The sequence below is a fragment of the Typopeltis vanoorti genome, chromosome 6 (assembly GCF_054136105.1).
Source record: "Typopeltis vanoorti isolate ZY-2024b chromosome 6, IOZ_Tvanoo_1.0, whole genome shotgun sequence".
In the NCBI taxonomy this organism is placed as follows: Eukaryota; Metazoa; Arthropoda; class Arachnida; order Uropygi; family Thelyphonidae; genus Typopeltis; species Typopeltis vanoorti.
In genome coordinates this window covers 106479684-106499019 of record NC_143554.1, presented here as the reverse complement: position 1 = coordinate 106499019, position 19336 = coordinate 106479684, and the positions used below count along the sequence as shown (strand labels likewise).

At 36.3% G+C, this 19336-nt stretch overlaps 1 protein-coding gene across 1 annotated transcript in view; it reads right to left on the bottom strand.

Moving 5' to 3' along the window:
• The window catches only part of LOC150105776 (SLAIN motif-containing protein-like), a 161392-nt gene that overhangs the window by 111749 nt on the left and 30307 nt on the right, over positions 1–19336 (bottom strand). Inside the window, exon 3 of the mRNA XM_090394554.1 lies at positions 3596–3676. Coding sequence (XP_090250680.1) covers positions 3596–3676 — 81 coding nt within the window. The remainder of the gene's footprint in view (positions 1–3595; positions 3677–19336) is intronic.

The window sequence follows — 19336 nt, the reverse complement described above, 5'->3', positions numbered from 1 at the left end:
TTCCTTTAGCAGAGAATTCTGTTTATGGAACTTTGGTCTAGACTTTTTAGTTGTTTCTCATGTGTTCCGATGTTGAGGTTTTAATATATTTATTTTGTTCCTGCTCTTCTGACAATTTGTCTTATTTATGACAATCAAAAATATTGACCAAAATTGACCCAAAAAATTAAATTATTTTCATTAAATTTTTTTTTGATTATGTTTGAATATAGTTTGCAACCTATTAAAGTGTGTTCCAAGCAGAGCATTTTTTTCTAGTCCATCCAAAATTATGAGAACGTACATCATCATCATAATCAAATTCCTGACATATATCTTCAGGGGAGTGTACATGATCTCATGATAGTAGTACATGAAAAGGTACATCATTACAAACAATTTCCCTTCAGATTAGCCTGTTATTTATCAACATTCCAATATTATCAGATCTTATTTTGTCTTCTAAGGCACTTTTTACTGTATCAATCCACCTACATATTGGTCTTTTTTCCTACCAATTTCGCAAAGAACACTTGCTTAGCTAATCTTTCATCTCCCATTCTGTTTAAGTGGCCATATCACCTGAGATTAGCCTCTGCTAACACATTCCTGAATGCTACCAATGTCAGGTTCTTTTCTAATATTCTCATTTTTAATGTGATGCTGCCATCTGTTCACTCCACTAATCTTTCTCAGGATTCTCATATCTGTGATCTCCAGTCTTTGATCAAGAGTTTCATTTTCTAATCAGCTCTCAGATTCATAAGTGAGAACTGGTTTGAACACTGTCTTGTGTACAGCTAGTTTAGTGTTTCGACATCTCTGATTTTATACCACATCTGTTCATTTATATACTGAACAGAAGCCCAAGCTGGAATAACTAAGAAGCCATTCTATCAACTCAAAATATAGGCAATTAAGAATAGTCAGGTAACGAACAGTTTACTAAAAATCAATGTTAACTTTCATTTTAAACATCAGTTATTTTCATTTACACAATGCACAATTAGACTTCCTCAAAGCAGCTGGAAAACGACGGTCATCAATTTCAAGCCCATATATCTCTCTACAAGATATATATATATATAGGGCTCTTGAAGAAAAGTTCTAACCTGAAATTATCACAGCTCTGATTTCCTAATTCATGCACAAGCAAATACATTAGGCTGTCATCAATTTCCTCTATTCTTTAAAAATGGCAAATTTCTGCACAATACATTTTGATCATAACTATTCGTTAACATCTTTCTCTTTGTTGGTATAGATTTGTTGTGTTTGCCAATCTGGTCATCAATCCTCAGAATAAACTGAGTTTCAAGCATTTCTGGAATGATCATATTCATTCTTCTCCTTTTTTAGAATACTTTATCAAACAAGATTCTGGATGGATCACGATTCTTTGTTTACAGAAAATTCCACAGGACAATAATAAAACTTATATCAATCTAATAATGAAAAGCTTAGCATTATCATAACACTAGTCTACAGAGCTAATATATTTGCTCTAATAATAATTGCTTGATGAAATAAAATGATGCATTATGTCAACACTTCAAATTAATGGTTTTAGTCAGAATACAATTATAAAGTCTATTTCTTACAGAAATACACACCTAGACACTTATATTTGAGAATATCCAGGATCTTCTGAATATTATCTGAAGGATATGTGAAGACTTCACACACCTGTCAGATTCACCAGATTGTCCTCTCCAATGAGAGGCAAAGGAATGGAGGACATGCCAAAAAGAGAACATTCATTCATTAATAGTACCTCACTTAGGAGTTGAAAGGATTCTATGTTCTTGGACAAGGCTATTATGGACACACAAACTGCTGAAATAAGAAGTAGGGAAAGAATAAACAGACTATATTTGGTTTCGTCAGCAAGTAAGTTCCCAATAGATCACATGATTTAATGGAACAATCTGATGGTTTTTTGTACAGTTCTTTCTAGTTTCAAAAATTGTTCAAAGAATCTTCAAAATTTCTTTAAACGAATCTTAATAAATTGATTCTAAGTCTATTTTATGAATAAAGGATCACCTGAAAGATACAGTCTTCTTTAATAGAAACTTTTATTATTATTATATATTACATACCCCCCCCCCACCATGTCAGATCATGCCAGATAAATATATCTGGAGATTACACATCTCCAGATATATTTATCTCATTTCATTTCAATTTTTTCTAATAGCTATTATAATTGCAATTGGCAGTATGATAATACAGATGATGGAAAAATATCGAGAGAAACAAAGGGAGCTACATCTGGTATTTATTGATCTGGAGAAAGCATACGGTAGAGTGCCAAGGCAAGAAGTCTGGAGGTGTCTGAGGGAGAAGAAGGTGCCAGAGAAATATGTCAGGTTGGTGCAGGAAATGTACAGAAATGTGAAGACAAGTGTTCGGACCTGTTTGGGACAGACAGAAAGTTTTCAAGTAACAGTTGGCTTGCATCAAGGGTCAGCATTAAGTCCTTTTCTGTTTAATATTGTGATGGAGGTGGTAACAGAGGAGGTGAGAGAAGATGCACCTTGGACAATGCTGTATGCAGATGACATCTTGCTGTGTGTAGATTCAAGAAAAGAAGCGGAAACTAAACTGGAAAGATGGAGAAAAGTACTGGAAGAGAGAGGTATGAGACTGAGCAGAAGTAAGACAGAGTATATGTGTTGCGCAGTGGGCGGTGGCCAGGAGACAGACCTGGAGCTGGAAGGAAATGTCATCAGGAAGGTGAGAGACTTTAGATACTTAGGTTCGACAGTGGAAGAAGATGGAGGAGGTGAGAAGGAAGTGGGATGCAGGATACAAGCAGGTTGGAGGAACTGGAGGGAGATGGCTGGAGTGTTATGTGATAAGAGGGTGCCGATCAATCTGAAAGGCAAAATTTATAGGACAGTAGTGAGGCCAGCTATGACATATGCTATAGAAACTGTGGCCCTGAGGAAAAATAACATTAGCAGGATGGAAGTAGCAGAGATGAGAATGCTTAGGTGGATGTGCGGTGTGACCAGAAAGGATCATCTGAGAAATGACTATGTCAGGGGAACAGTGAAAGTTACGAACTTAGGAGCGAAAATACAGGAGGCAAGGTTGAGATGGTTTGGTCATGTGATGAGGAGGGAGGACGAATATGTGGGAAGAAGGGTCATGCAGATGGATGTGCAAGGAAGGCGGAAGCGTGGGCGGCCAAAGAAGAGATGGAGGGAGCTGGTAGAAGAGGACTTGAAGATGAAGAACTTGGATGTGGTGACAGCCCAAGACAGGAAGGTGTGGAGGAGACTCATAAGAAACAGTGACCCCACTTAAGTGGGAGAAGCTGCAGAAGAAGAAGAAGAGTATGATAATACATTGATAATGGTAGCAATTAACAAAAATATTCAAACAAATTATTTACTATTAATAATGCAGTTCTTGTTCTCAATTCCATTTTTAACTGTATATCTGTGGGATGGTAACACTGATTTCTTCTCAAAAAAAAAGTAAAACTGTTGCAATGAAAAATAATACTGAAAAGAAATTAAAATGAAATGTCTGTTGAATCTTCTCAAAAACTTACAAAGTTACTCATGTAAATATAATTTGAGAAAAGAAGAGAAAATGTATTTACCCGAAAACTGTTTACCTGCAGGTTTAACTTTCTGAGGACTTTGTAATCTTGATAGCTGCACTTCTGGTTTTGTTGGTGATACTGAAATTTTAACATGAAATTAATACTCAAAAAAGTAAAGAACACAAAAATTGAAACAGTTGTTATTCCCACTTATTAAATGTAAACTCTTTCAATTAAACTTTTTGGTATATGTATAGACATAATGGTGAAACAAGTATCATCGTACACATAGTTTGAACTGCCAAATAAGCATAACATAAATACCTGTAGCATTTGACTGATTGCATCACTCCAGTTGTGAAGCTCGGCATATGTGGAAAGGAAGGGGCGAATAATGGTCTGAAAGGATGAATACTGATGGAGAAAAATGTAATGATTTTTTCTAAATTGCGGCAGTTTTAAAGATAAGTGGACCTCTTTCAATATAACAATATGCCATGTTATATACTGCAAGAGCTACTGCTATGTGGTTTGAGGAAAATGATTTACAAAAAACTCAAACCTTTTGTTTCTCATATCCAACACATACGGATTACCCAAAATCTTATAATCATCTCCTATCAACAGTAAGATATGACAGATTCCTCTTGTCTTTCAGATTAGCTAAGCAATTAAATCAACCTGCCTTACGGTCTATACCTCTTCTTATACAGAAATTCTAACCATTTCAAATATTTAAATTATAAATTAAAGATGCTAAGAAATTATATTTTGGTTTAATACTTTATCCAAGTGTAAGTACACAAAGTTCGTGTACTTATAACTAGGCTTCTTGTATATAGAGGCCAGTGACTTCACATCAATTGCTTAGTGTCCCATAATGCAAAAGCTCACCTCCTCCTCCTTCAGACTAGTTTTGACCTTTATTGAGGTCAAAACTAGTCCGAATCTCATCAATGGGAACCAGACCCAGAAGAGATACCAAGGTTCAAGTAATGCAGAAGTCATATATTTCTCATATACAATTATGAAAAGGTGTACCACCCTATTATTAAATTCCTCTCGATCAGAGATAGATGCTGAAAGTTTTTTCACTTGGTTTCACTACTTATATATGGGAAATATACGACTTCTGCATTACTTCAACCTTGGTTTCTCTTCTCGGTCTGGCTTCCAATGATGAGACCTCAATAAAGGTCGAAACTGGTCTAGGTAGTGACCCTTTCCACAATGCATAGCTTTATATATATCTGAAAGGAAATGTACTTTGCATTATGGAATACGAAGGCAACTGATGTGAAGACATTATTAGCCTTTATATACAAGTAGTCCAGTCCTGAAGATATTTTACGTGTAAACTTCGTTTGCTTACGATTGGATAAAGGATTAAACTAAGAATATAATTTCATGGCAATTAAATTTATAATATAACTAAGTGAAAAAAGTTTCAGCAAAATTTTAAATCTCAGAACAAAAATTTAATTTTAAATAATTCTGATAGCACCCAGTATTGATATTACTCTCATCAACAATAACCTCAAAAGGACTACTTATTATTATTCAAATTAAGTGGATATTGAATCCAACATCATTTTTTAGCCAAATAAGAAACTCAAAGATAGAAAATCCAAGAGTTTCATGTCAAATATAGAAAACTATAAAAGTTCAGCAAGTCCAAGCGTAAGCCAACACTTGGTACATGCTGGGGCAACTCGTAGTAAAGGTGGAGTAAACTCCGATCAGTGTCCTTAGTATTTTCCCATAATGTAAAACACAACTCCAAGGAGATGTATGTTGAGGTCTCATCAGTGAGTAAGTAGACCCAGATGTAAATACTGAGGTTGCAGTAGTGCAGAGCTTATTTCTTTACTGTACGAGTCGCCAAAAGGTGCACTACTAAATTACTGAGATAAAGAGCCAATAGGCTTCACTTCGGCGAGGTAAATTTATTCAAATTAAGTGGATATTGAATCCAACATTATTTCTTAGCCGAATAAGAAACTCAAAGATAGAAAATATAAGCAGTTTCATGCTGAATATAGAAAACTATAAAAGTTCAGCGAGTCCAAGCGTAAGCCAACACCTGGTACATGCTGGGGTAACTCGTAGTAAAGGTGGAGTAAGCTCCAATCACTGTCTTTATCTCAGCTACTATTATTATTTTAAAATGTTCCCCACCCTCCCACCTTCACCGGCATCACGGATCTCTACAATTCTGCCAACCATGCTAATTACAATGGTACTTTGGTTTGAGAGCATAATTCATTCTGGAAACATGCTTGTAATCCAAAACACTCGTATATCAAAGCGAATTTCCCCATAAGAAATAATGAAAACTCAGATGATTCGTTCCAAAACTCAAAAATATTCATATACCTTATATATGCACACCTTTTTATATTTTTATTATTTAAATGTAATATACATAAAGTAATCGAATTTATTAATTACATTACAATTACATATTACAGTAATTGTATTGGGTAGGACGACTTTCATTGTCACTAATGGAATCACTGCTATCTGTTGACTCTTTTTCTTTTTGTGCGACTTTAACAAGGAACCTATCCAATGACACTTGCTTTTGCCTCTTTTTCAGGATTTCACAGAAATATGACATTGCATTGTCGTTAAACAGATTCATTGCTCGCACTGCCACAGCCTTACTCAGGTGGCGCTTTTCTACAAAATTTTGCACTGTTTCCCACACCTACCTAATCTCGTTTGAAGAGAGGGATGTCTCTGTCTTTTTCTCCTCCTCAGATGAGATCTCCTCCATAACCTCTTGCTGTTACTCATGATGCAGATCCGTCAGTTTGCAGGTGGTAAACTGCTGGCCATGTTCCTCCACCAGCTCTTGAATGTCGTCCTCATTCACCTCCAGTCCCATGGTCTTCCCCAAGGACACAATTTCATCGACAACTGGCAGCTCCTGTTCATGAGCAAACCTCTCGACGCAATCAGATGACAGTTTTCTCCAACAGAATTAAGGGTTCTCTTGGTGACCCCCCCCATTCCAGGCTTTATCGATGATCTTGACGCAGTTTACGATGTGGAAATGATTTTTCCAAAACTCTTGGAGGGTAAGGTTAGTTCCTTCGGTCACCTCGAAGCATCACTGAAATAGTGCCTTGGTGTAAAGCTTTTTAAAGTTCGAAATGACCTGCTGATCCATGGGCTGGAGTAATGGAGTAGTGTTGGGAGGAATGAACTTGACCTTAATGAACTCGAATTCTTCCAGGAAGTCGTCCTCAAGGCCTGGAGGATGAGCAGGAACATTATCCATAACCAGCAAGACTTTGAGTGGCAATTTTTTCTTCACTGCAGGACTGAAGACCTCGTAAATCCACTCAACGAACAAGATACGAGTGACCCAAGCCTTGCTGTTGGACCTCCAACAGTAAGATAACGTTTAATTGGCTCTTCTGCAACTTGCATTTCTTAAAGGCTTGTGGATTCTCAGAATGATACACGAGCAGGGGCTTGACTTTGAAATCACCACTTGCATTAGCACACAACAGAAGGTGAGACGGTCTTTCATGGGCTTCTGACCGAGCATTGTATTCTCTTCTGCTGTAATGTAGGTCCTCTTTGGCATCTTTTTCGAAAAAAGCCCCGTCTCATTGTAATTAAAAACTTGCTGCAACAGGTAACATTCGGAAACCATGAGCTTCTGGAACTCGGCAACAAATGCCTCAGTTGCCTTTGCATCCGAACTCGCAGCCTCTCCGTGCCTCACAACAATATGGATGCCATTTCTCCTCTTAAAGTTATCAAATCATTCCCCTGCTCACCTTGAAGCCTTCTTCGTTTTCTGTAGACGTACCTGGCAGTTAATTTATGAGGTCAGCATACAAGGCCTTTCCCTTCTCACAGATCAAGTTCTCGGTCACAGTATCACCTGCTTGTTGCTTCTCGTTTATCCACACCAAAAGCAACTTTTCTACATCTTCCAGAATACGTGGCCATTGCTTTGATACTCTCGTGACTCCTTTTGCTACATCTAGCCCCCCCCCCCCCCAGTTCTTCTTTCTTCTTTAATACTGTGCAAATCGTTGATGTAGACTTCTTATAAAATCTTGCGATGGCAGCCACTTGCATACCTTGTTCGTGCTTCCTTCTTAACTTCCACCGTAATATCTCCTTCTGCTTACCGCCTTCCTTCTCACCCCTTTTCTTCATTGGGGCTATTGTCGTAGTACAGTTAATAAAGAACAGTCACTACGTTTGGACACAAAAAAAAAAAAAAAAAAAAAAAAAGCTTTACGCACACACACACACACGTGGTCACAAAGCTAGCACGAATGTTGACTATACGAATAGGGGTATGCCGACTGAGACCGAGCATGCAAGATGATTACCCACAATCCCGAGTTCTTGTGATCATGTGATGCTCGGCAGACAAACATATAGGTAATACTCGTATTGCAAGACATCGCTCATTTATCAAGTTAAAATTTATTAAAAATGTTTGCTTGTTTTGCAAAACACTCGCAGACCAAGATACTCACAATCCAAGGTACCACTGTATTTAATTTGGAAGAACAAATATATATAAACAGATAAAGGATCCAATTAGGGGTTCTTTCCTGTCATCTTCCCTTACCATTTCTACATAGAACATTTTGATCCTGACACTAACACTGCCAGTCTTAAACCTTTTATCTGGTTAAGATATACTGATGATGCATTCTCCATTTGGCTATATAGCTCAGACACACACATTAGAAGGATTCTTCTTTCACCTCAATTGCCACACCAAGAATCCAGTTCACAACAGCAAAAGAAATTAATAGTTATTAATCAAAAGTCTGCTTAGAAATACACTTTCTTTCATAGTATACAAGGCACTCACTGACTTACACATGCAATTATATTCACAAACTTTCCCATCCCCTCCCTTTTCAGAGTGGCTTAATGGGTGTATGCCCTGTGCAGTAAAATAGTGCTCCACAATTACAGGGGGGGGGGGGTCCTGTGCTTGGTACACAACATAAATGTGAAAAATTCATGAAGTCATTATATTAGGTAATTTTTTTTACAAAGCAAATGTGCAGCGATTTTGAGTGATGGCAGTTACAGCTGTTGGGGGTTCAAGTTATGCAATAATGAAGATTTAATAAGTGCTCTCAGACTGGTATCAACATCATCAGTTGCTTGTTTAGACAAACACTGCTTTATATGCATATATTTTTGTACCAAAATTATTTATGATCTTGCATTTTTCAAGACCATTTGTCATCACTTGTAATTGTATTGATTAAAAATAAAATAGCTAAAAATGTAAATTTTAGGACATAACTAATTTTGCCAAAAACGAGTAAGACTAAGTAAAGCTGTTTAACTTAACTCTTTGCAAGTTGCAATATGTAAAAGAATTAATAAATATTTTTGTATCTCTCATCTCATCTCATCTTCCTTTTACCTTGCGGTGTCGAGGGTTTATTAATCATCGGATCTCAAACCGTTGCAAAGAATAGGGTGGTCAGCTCCATGCCTAGGTGTATCCTATGTCCGTAGTGTTGAGTTCTCAAGGCCGGTTTGCCTGCTTTGCAGGAAGAAACCCCCCCCCCCCCCAAGATAAACTGGGGAAAACTCTACTGTCCATGCCCAAGACAAGCTAACTTGGGTATGGCCGAGGAAAATCCTTCAGCTCCTCACGTCACCGACAGGAATCGAACCTAGGACACTCCTTCCCAAGGCATATGGTTGTGAAGCAGACAGCCACTAGGCTAACCGCGCAGACTATTTTTGTATCTAAAAATTATTTTTATTTTCAGTCTAAAATATGATATGAACATATTTGAGGTGGTGCATCTAAAATTCTTGATGTTATCCAGAGGTGACCAATTCGGCTCATAGATGACTCTTCCCTCACAGACTCACTTCAACTTCTGTATCACAGATGCAATGTTTTGGCCCTGTGTCTCTTCTACAGGTAATTCAATAGTTACCACTCCAGTGAATTGGCAAACATCATTCTTCCACTTGCTGTTAGGCCTCTTAAAACGAGCAGCTGCTGCCCAACACCTCCTTTACAGTACAAACTCATCAAACCTGCTTCTCATCTTCCTCATTTATTCCATCTACCTCTGTCATCTGGAACAGCTTTCCTCGTTATGTGTTTCCCAACAATTTCAACCTACAGATCTTTAAGAAGAATGTCAGCTGGTTTCTTCTTTCTCAATCCTCATCTACACATCACCCACCACATTGATGTGTTATAGGTTCTTGTACCTCTTGGGTTTGGGATAAATATTAAAAATAAAAAAAATTGAAAAATATATATGCACTGTGAGAAGAAACTGTGTATTTTAGCCCACAATTCAGGCACATTTTTTTGTGCTAAGAAATCTGACCCCCTGCATTTGAATGTTGAACATAGCCATACCAAAACGTGGAGACAGTCATGTCCCCTTAAAGTCCTGTAATTTAAAAGTGTTATCAACTTCTATTCTAAACAGGTTTCTCTTACAGCTGAATATAACTACATTCACCAGATTTTATCTAATGGCTACAATTCCAACATAATTAAGAAAAATTTTATTCATATGAGAGATTTTTAGATGTCACTCACTCACTCACTCACTCACACACACACACACACACACACACACACACACACACACACACACACACACACACACACACACACACACACACACACACACACACACACAAGTACTTTGTTTCTTGGGAGATCCATGATCCATGTGAATGGATAACTGTAATTCTTTTTTTTTAGGAGTCTGGAATAAAAGTTTTCTTCTAAATATGGTAGAAATATCCTAGGTCTAATGTATTGTTAGTAGTTTACGTATGGTGGATCAGACCCTATCTTTTCTTTTATGCTCAACATCTCCAACATGTTATTCTTTCTCATCTCAAATCCATAGCTTGTCTGCACTATGTAGGTCAGACTGCACAAGAATGTAATTCTGGACTTTTGCATGTTTGTAAAAGGTAGGGGGGGGGTGCTGTCCTTAGGAGACCTGAGAAGGATGCAAAAACAGTTTGAATCAGCTGTAAAATTGCTTCGATGTTATGATCTTTGAAAAGCCAAGCAATCTAATGGATCGATAGCCAATGTATGGAATGATCATTGAATCCCTGTACTGAACAATCTCATTATGAAGAGAAAAATGGTTTGAAAATAAAATCGTGTCAACTGCTTTTTTTGAGATAACTATTAAGAACAAATAAATGAGAGAGAGAGAGCCTAATGTTCTATCTTCAGATGATTTTCCTTTTGTAAAATTTAACAAGGATGTGGATGATACCTAGCTTTTGAGAAGAATGGTGAAGGGATGAAACATGAAGATAGCTTCCTGTGTGAGTAGGTTTATGATATACCTCAAGGGAAAAACCAATGTCAGGTTTCTTTGTGATGAGGACATCTAGGAAGGGAAGTTTACTATTCTTTTCTAGTTTCTAATATAAATTGTAGGTTTAAATGAACTGACAGAATGAAGAAATAGTTGTAGATTTGAGAGGTCATGTTTCCAAATAATGAAGATATCATCACTGTATCTCCACCATACAGCTGGTTTCAAAGTAGTTTGAGCTAGAAAAACCTTTTTCAAAATCCTCTATGAAGAGATCAGCTGATAGAGGAGATAAGAGGCTGCCCACTGATAGTTCAAATTGCTGTTTGTTAAAAACATTATTCCAACGAAAGAAATTAGACTGGAGGCAGTTCAATTTGGTGATGCCTAGTGGAAAAAAAAATTTCAACAAGGTCTAGCACACATCATCCACCAGAGCAATAGGGATACTATGTTATAAAACTTACAATGATTTCAGAAGATATGCCTATATTAGACAGGTATGAGATAAAATGAGTTGAATTGTTGATGTAAAGGGCATGCAGGCCTTAAGTCAGTAAGTCTAGTTCAGGGATTCAATTGCCATTCCATACATTAGCAATCTATTCATTAGGATAGATTGCTAATGTATGGAATATATGCTTCTCTTTTCAAAGATCATAACATTGGAACGACTTTCAAGCTGATTCAAACTGATCATAGCCTTCTCACATCTCCTAAGGACAGCATTCCCTTTTACAAACACCAGGAAGTCTATCAAATACCATGCCAATGCAGTCTGGCAGACAAGCTGAGGAGAGAAAGAAAGGACATATTTGAGATGTTCAGCATAAGAGAATAGATAGAACTGGTCTGGCTCGCCATACAGCAGAGTGGGATATTTCAACCATGCTGTGTTCAGAAAAATATCTTTTATTCTAGACTTCTAAAAGAATCCATTACAGTTGCCCATTCACAAGAATCTTGCCACAGAAACCAAGGATTTATATTAAATGACATTTAGAAATCTCTCATTAAATCTTTTAGCATCTCTGAGTTTAATTTTGCCAACAATCATCTCCAGTCTTTACTGATGACAGCTAACAAATGCCACGCACCTTTGCATTCTTGTTTTTTTTTATTATTATTATTATTCAGACCTCCGTGGAGTCAAAAGACTCATCGTGGGAGGTCCTTCCTAAGAACATAAAGTCTGTCAAGATTCATCGAGGGGAGGTCCCCCCTTAAGAAACAAAGTCTATCATACCACTCCTTAAACTCATTGACCGTTCTTGCTCTCACCACTCCATCAAGCAATGCATTCCACAGTTAAACCACCCTCCACACAAAGAAACCACTCCTCACCCTCTTGCTCACAGTTTCCTTCCGTAACTTCCAGGGATGGCCTCTTGTCATCACTCCTTCCCGCTGTTCAACCAAGCGAAAGAACTCCTCAGTATCAACCCTGTAACCACCTCTCAACAGTTTAAAAGTCTCAATCATATCACTTCTCCTCCTTCTATCCACCAAACTCTGCAGTCCACATTCCCTCAGCCGATCCTCATAACTATCCTTGTACAGTCCTGAAACCATCTTTGCATCCTTTCCACAGTTAATTTATCTCCTAAATCCTGGGGACCAAATCTGAGAACAATAGTCTAAATGTGGTCTGATCAGAGACTTATACAACGGAACATGTTTATGATGAATTTATTTTGTTTTCATATGAGCGAAACTAGATGGCATAAGTTTCAAACTGGTGACCAATACAAAATCCCTGTTCATACTCAGTGATTTTAGTTGTTAAAAAGCATTTCATGAAATTTAGCAAACATTTCAAGATATTTAGCCATTGAGAGCTAACCTGATATAACCACTTAAAGTTAGTGAAAATCGTCACCCCCAACAAAAACACCTAAATAAAAACATGAAAAATCCAATACCAGAAATGCTTTCCCCAAGAAACAGAGGCAGATCAAGCAAGGGTCGGACCTGGCAGTTGCAAGGAGCCCTGAGCTCGAAGGGAATCCTGAGCATCAACTTTTCCAAATGTAGAAATGAAAAAAAAATTTTTGACTATTCCTATTTCCAATTCATCAGGATCTTAAAAAGGGTAAAAAACTACCTAAGAAGTGCAATGTCCAAAGAAAGGTTTAACAGTACAATGCTATTGTATATGGAACAAGAAGTAAGTATTAAATAACATCAATACTTCGAAAAATAATTGATGAATTTGCTAGAGAAAAATCAAGGAAAAAATTTATTTAACTTTTTACTCTAGCTTAAATATATTTCTTCTTTTTTTTCTTAAAATATTTTATTCTTTTGTTATAATTTTAATTTTTATATATTTCATGCCTGAAGTTATGAAAAAAAATGTATTGCATTGTTCTGAAATAAAAATATTAAATGACAAATTATGTGTGTTTAATTTTTTGTTATAGTGAAGCCCTAGTTCTCTTTATAGCATATACATATATAAACACTTTTTTTAGGGGCTTCCAAATGGCTTAATCCACAGCTGAAAAAAAAACAAAAAAACTAGCCACTGTAAACTTGTATGCTATTAATTGCTATTTATAAGCCACTGTTATTTTAATTTATTCCTTTCTTATTCTCACTATTCCATCTTACTATTGCACACTTAGTTTGTCTACCTTTTGCACTACAAGTTTCATGCCTATGGATACTAGAAAATTTATTTGATAAGACTGCGCCACCAGTATCTTTTAATTGGCATAAAACTCAGTAATATGACTGGTTGACTTTTCTTCTCTAACACAAATTCCTTCAGTAAGACTTTACACAAACAGTTGTGGTCTAGTTTCCCACTCTTAAGTTCGCATTCATTTAGGAACGGTGCATTGTAAAATAAACAATCAGGCGGCACTCTATTGACAAATAATTAAAACACATTTATTTACATAAAAAAAAAACAAAATACATTAAATAAGTGATAGGGAGGTTACTGTCTCTCTACCTATCCTTATACTTTTGGTATAAAGAAACAAACGTTCCCTTTTCAATATTAAATGTAATTACTCTGTTACTTCTCTGCCTATAAAAAACCAAATTGCCGAGATTAGTTTACTCATAAAGAGATTAGCTAGCTATGGCAAGTTATCTTAAAATTTATATTCCAGTTAACAACAAATCAGAGGACTCTCTTATAGATATTTCTTATTACTATCTCTTATCAGTCCATCTATGGCATATCTCCTAGATTGCAAAAAGAATGTAATACACTCACAGAGGCTCTTTGTCATGACACCTTCCAAAAGTCCTGCATCAAAGTCTCTATGGTTTTTCTATCATCTTAGGTCTTAGGTTTCCATCCGGAGAGTCTTGTTTCAGGGGGTGTTCCGTCAGAATATCAGCGGATCTTGGACTGTAATCTTCCTGGTACTGAAAAGCTCAGGCAAAAAGTTTCAGCATACAGGCTTGAAGATCACTCTGCAGTTTTTGGCTTCGGTTGAGTTCCCACAGCACTAGGACATCCGACCGGCACTTGGCATTGGCTGTTCTCCATATTTTCCTCTGGCATGGGTTCACCGTAAAGTCTGGTCCCCTGGGTCCAGCTGCTTCTGGCTCTCTTCGGTAACAGCGCTTTGCCTCTCCTCTTGGTAACTGCAGCTTGTCTCCCTTCTTGATAACTGCACCTCGCCTCTCCTTTCTTCGGTAACTGGACCTCGCCTCTGCTCTCTCGGCAACTGGATCTCACCTCTCCTCCTTCAGCAACTGGACCTGGACTCTCCTCTTGATGTTTGGCTCAGTCCCCCTTTTATTTTCGCCTTCTTGGGATCTTGCACCAAGGGTTGTAAATCCCAAAGAAATCGGCAGTTCTCCTTGATCTTTCTGTTAAGGCTGAACCCTTCTTTCTTCTCCTCTGTGTACTCTTTTTTTTTTTTTTTTTGTCTTGTTGGGCAGCAGAACTTCTCTGAAACTAGCAGATCTCTTTGATACTAGCTTTGAAGGTGTTCATGCGCAGAGCTCGCAAACAACTTTCTCACACACTTAATCGTAAGCAACTTTCTTGTGCTCTTATACATAGTTATTATAAAAAACTTCCAATGACAAAGCATTGCCTTTGTTTTTGATATTGTAGAAATTTTAGTTAAAACAATAAATACAATCAATTCCCATAGGGTTATTTATATTTAATATTTATATTTAACATAAAATACATAGAGACAAACAAGGTTATTTTTGTAACAGTTCTCATGAGACTTGACCTCTGTAAAAATCGATGTAAAACGCTTTGGTATTTCTAAGCCACATCGAGTTTTACACCACAACACCCAATACCACATTTTCTTCAAGAAACACCACTAAGAAAAACCATGAAAAAAAAAAAAAAATCAAAGTAAATTCAGTAAAAAAAAAAAAAAAAAAACTTCAGTAAACATTAATCACATGGTTTTTCATTTATATATTGGTTTTTGGGAAGGAGATTGGTGTTGTAAACCTATAAAAAATATTAAATAAAAATACACAAATAATAAAAGAACCTCATACCTACTGTTTAATGAACTAAAGGTTTACAACCTTTTGAGGGGAGGAGTCATATAAAAAAAATGGAGGAAAGGTCGTCAAGCTTCAATGTCCTTTACCAAAACTCCAGAACACAACTTTTGCCCTTTCATTTCACATCCAGATGGTGCTGTTGTAACATTATCCAAAGAGATAAGGCTGACTACCTAGACTCGTTCATTATCAAGGGTTGTAAACCCCAAAGAACTTCTGCCTTGAACTTCTGCTTAGATGATCAAGGCAAGTATCACTCATTTTACCAATGATAAAACGAGGAATACCTCTCCCAATCCTCTGAACTTTTGTCAGAAAGATCAGACATAGCTTGGACACCAACAAGTCTTCTGGTGTTATTCCCAAAATTAGCAATTAAGTTGCATCATTTTTAAAAACCTTCATACTTGTCATTTCATTCCAAAAACTGAACCACTGAACATCTACTTTCACTTCACTTCATTTTTTTAAAATTTTTTTTTTAAATAATGGAAACATCATCAACTTTTTCACCATCGTCTGGAGGCCCTCCAATTAATTAGTAACTACCAATATGGATTCTGCCACTCTATCCACAGCAGATCTCCTTACCAACATTACTCATCTTTGGATACAAGCTGCCACAAAAAGTTTGAAGACACTAATGTGGTCACTCCTGATATTTCCAGGTTATATGACCAAGTCCATAACATAGGTCTACTACTCACTCTTTCCATTGAATTGTCAATATGCTCTCTGGTTTTAGTGACTAGTAAGCTATTCACTATGTACTGTAATGAATCCCTTCCTTTCTTTGCATTTCTTTACTTCGGCATTGATGAGAGTGATTTTATTTAGATGTGTACTTTTGTTGCTCTTCTTCCTAAACATACATAACATCTTACTAACCTCCAAACCTATCCAGTTTCTCATAACAGTACAATCTATTCTTTTTTATTTAACATACCTTGTGGTACTCAAATATCCTAAGCTATGATATCCTCCAAACTAATTCCTTAAAAGCCAAATCTACTTAGCATATTTCAATGGAATGAGGAGCATCATCAATTTCAATACTAACAACATACAGAGTCCTGCAAGAAGGATCACAGTTCACTTACTCACTTCTTGGATTGACTTACAACTCTAGGCATTCTTGATGCAAATTACATCTATAGTCCCTTCCTCTTTCAACTGAAGTCCCTATCCTTGCTACAATTACTAAGACTTATAGATACTTATATGGCTTACACATATGAAAAAAAAAATAGAATTTTATTCAAAAAACTTGGATATATTTATTCCAGTATAACATGGACATTATCAGAGAGAAAGACACCTAACTAGATTCAAAACATGTGCTTACTAGCTAATGTCTTGGATGCAGCTGGGTCGACAGAATTATGCTATTAGAGTTCAGAGGAACAATTGCAAAGGTTTGCACAGATTTAAAAAAAAAAAAAAAAGAATGAACAGCAACATATCCTTTCTTGACATATGTGAACTTGCATCACATGACAAATATGGCATTAAATCACGGTTATGTTTGTGGTTTGAGAGAGAGAAAGAGGGGGGGGGGGGAGAAGTAGAGCAAAGACTAAGGGAAGAAAAGAATTACAAAAATCAGCCTTGTGTTATTTCCCATACTTCTCTTTTTTGGACTGACCTATATCTTTAGCATTCTCTTGTAGAAACACATTACAGCCATAGTGTTCAGAGCCTCCAAAGGAGTCTTCTAATTTTGCCTGTACATTCCAAATCTGCTCAACCATGGAATACTGTTCTTACATTTGGTGCTGCATTAAAAACTTACCTAAAATTGCTTGATACTATCTAGAAGACAATACCTTCCTTTCTTTTGTAGATTCATTCCTATCCCCTTTTTAATACATGTTCTGGTTCTGTTTTAAGCCCTTTCTATAGGTATTTTTATGATTGCTCCAATAAACTATCTGTTATGATTTCCCCATTTTACTCTAAACCTGTAAAATAGCAAGCAGCTGCTGATCAGCATCCATATTCAACTTGAAGCATGAATCAACTTCTCATTCTGCTCTATTATTTGGAAGGGCCTTCCCTTATTTGCCATGTCATTCCTTCTTTCTCTCTAATCAAGTTGTTGATTAGAGAGAAATATACAATAATATACTATATTATTGTGTATTATTATTATATATTATTATAATATAATAAAATACATAATCAATTAGTTGAGTGTGTATTATAGATTTCTGAGCCTTTTATTTGAGGGGTTTGATTTAAAAAAAAAAAAAAAGCAATCCTCTAAATCCGCTAACACTCCATCTACCTCTATTATTCAGAAGGGTCTTCCCTTACCAATTGTTTTGTAACTATGACCTACAGCTGGTTGAGATATACATCAACATATCTCCTCTTTCTCCCTAATCCAATCAACTATCACACATAGAGCATTGTTGTATATTTTTGAGGATTAGATTTAAAAATGTAGAAACAATCCCTAAAGCAGAAGTAAGCCTTTTGAATGTGTTCTACTTATAACTTTCATTGCCATGTCTGCTATTGTTTTTGATTACCACATACAAATGACCAACCAAAAAATGAATATGTAGAACAAGTGAGAGAAAAAAAGTTTCAATTAATATAAGGAAATTGCTATAGTGAGAGCAGTGATCTAAGGAGTGCCATTTGGGATCATGAAGCTTTTTTTTTTTTTTTTTAAATTAAGGAACTAGTTCTGATCTCTGCCTTGGGCACTAATTTACAATAGTATGGCACTGATATCAGGGTCCACCCATTTTATTTTCCATATCTCCCTTGAGATACTGAAATTGCAACAACTTCGTTCTTGATAAACTCAAAATAACACTCAGCAAGCAAAAAAAAAAAAAAAAACAGGTAAAGCCAGAGGAACTGATGGGATCACACTCGAAGCCATACTCCACAGTGGCATCCAACTACAGAATAATTTCTGCAATACATGCAATAATGCACTCAGGACAGGGAAAATACCTTCCCATCGAAAAGAAAGTATAATTATCCCGATACCAAAAAAAGGGAAACCTAAATAAACCGAAAAACTGCCATAGAATAACTCTATTACTTGTAGATCTCAAAATTAAAATAAATTGATTCCTAATCATACAGAACCTTATATTTCCTCACTAGTAAGAAAAAAATCAAGCAGGATTCCTAAAGAACAGAAGCACATTATAACACATTCACAGTGTAAGAAGATTGCTGAAAGGTTCCAAAGACAAGAATATTCCTCTTATCCTTAATTTCATAGACTTCACAAAGGCATTTGATTCCATTAGTAGAATTAACATGCTTAGTATTCTTTATTCTTATGGTATTCCCAACAAAATGATTGAAGCAATTGCAGCACCTTATCAAGATTTTTAAGCATGTGTTCTTGTCAATAGAGAAATGATAGAAAAATTTCCTATAACAACAGGAGTTCTACAAGGAGACACCTTGGCTCCCTTCCTCTTTATGATAACCCTAGACTACATTTTCAGGATGGTTGAGGATGGATTCAGTGCAATGCTAACAGTCAACAATAAACACCTCTGTCTCAGTGACCCCAGCTATGCAGACGATATAGTATTAATAGATTCATCTTTATCCAAGGCTAAACAACACTTTGACAAACTATGTCAAGCTGCAAAAATATTTGGATTCACAATGAACTCAAATAAAACTAAAATACTCACAAATATAGTACAAGGTCCCATCATTAAAGAATACAACCAACTATTAGAAAAAGTTGAAGACTTCCAATACTTAGGTTCAAATATATACTGTAAATGACAATATTAAGAAAATATAAAACGCTCAATCAACACAAGAATCTAAGATATATATGGAAATCAGTGGTGTCAGGAACCCATTTCAGTTGAGTGTGCTGTCATGGCTTATGCAACTCGCACTACAAAATTCACATCACTTTGAAAGTATGATTGCATTTTTATCGATGTATGTATGATATACATCGATGTATGACAATTTT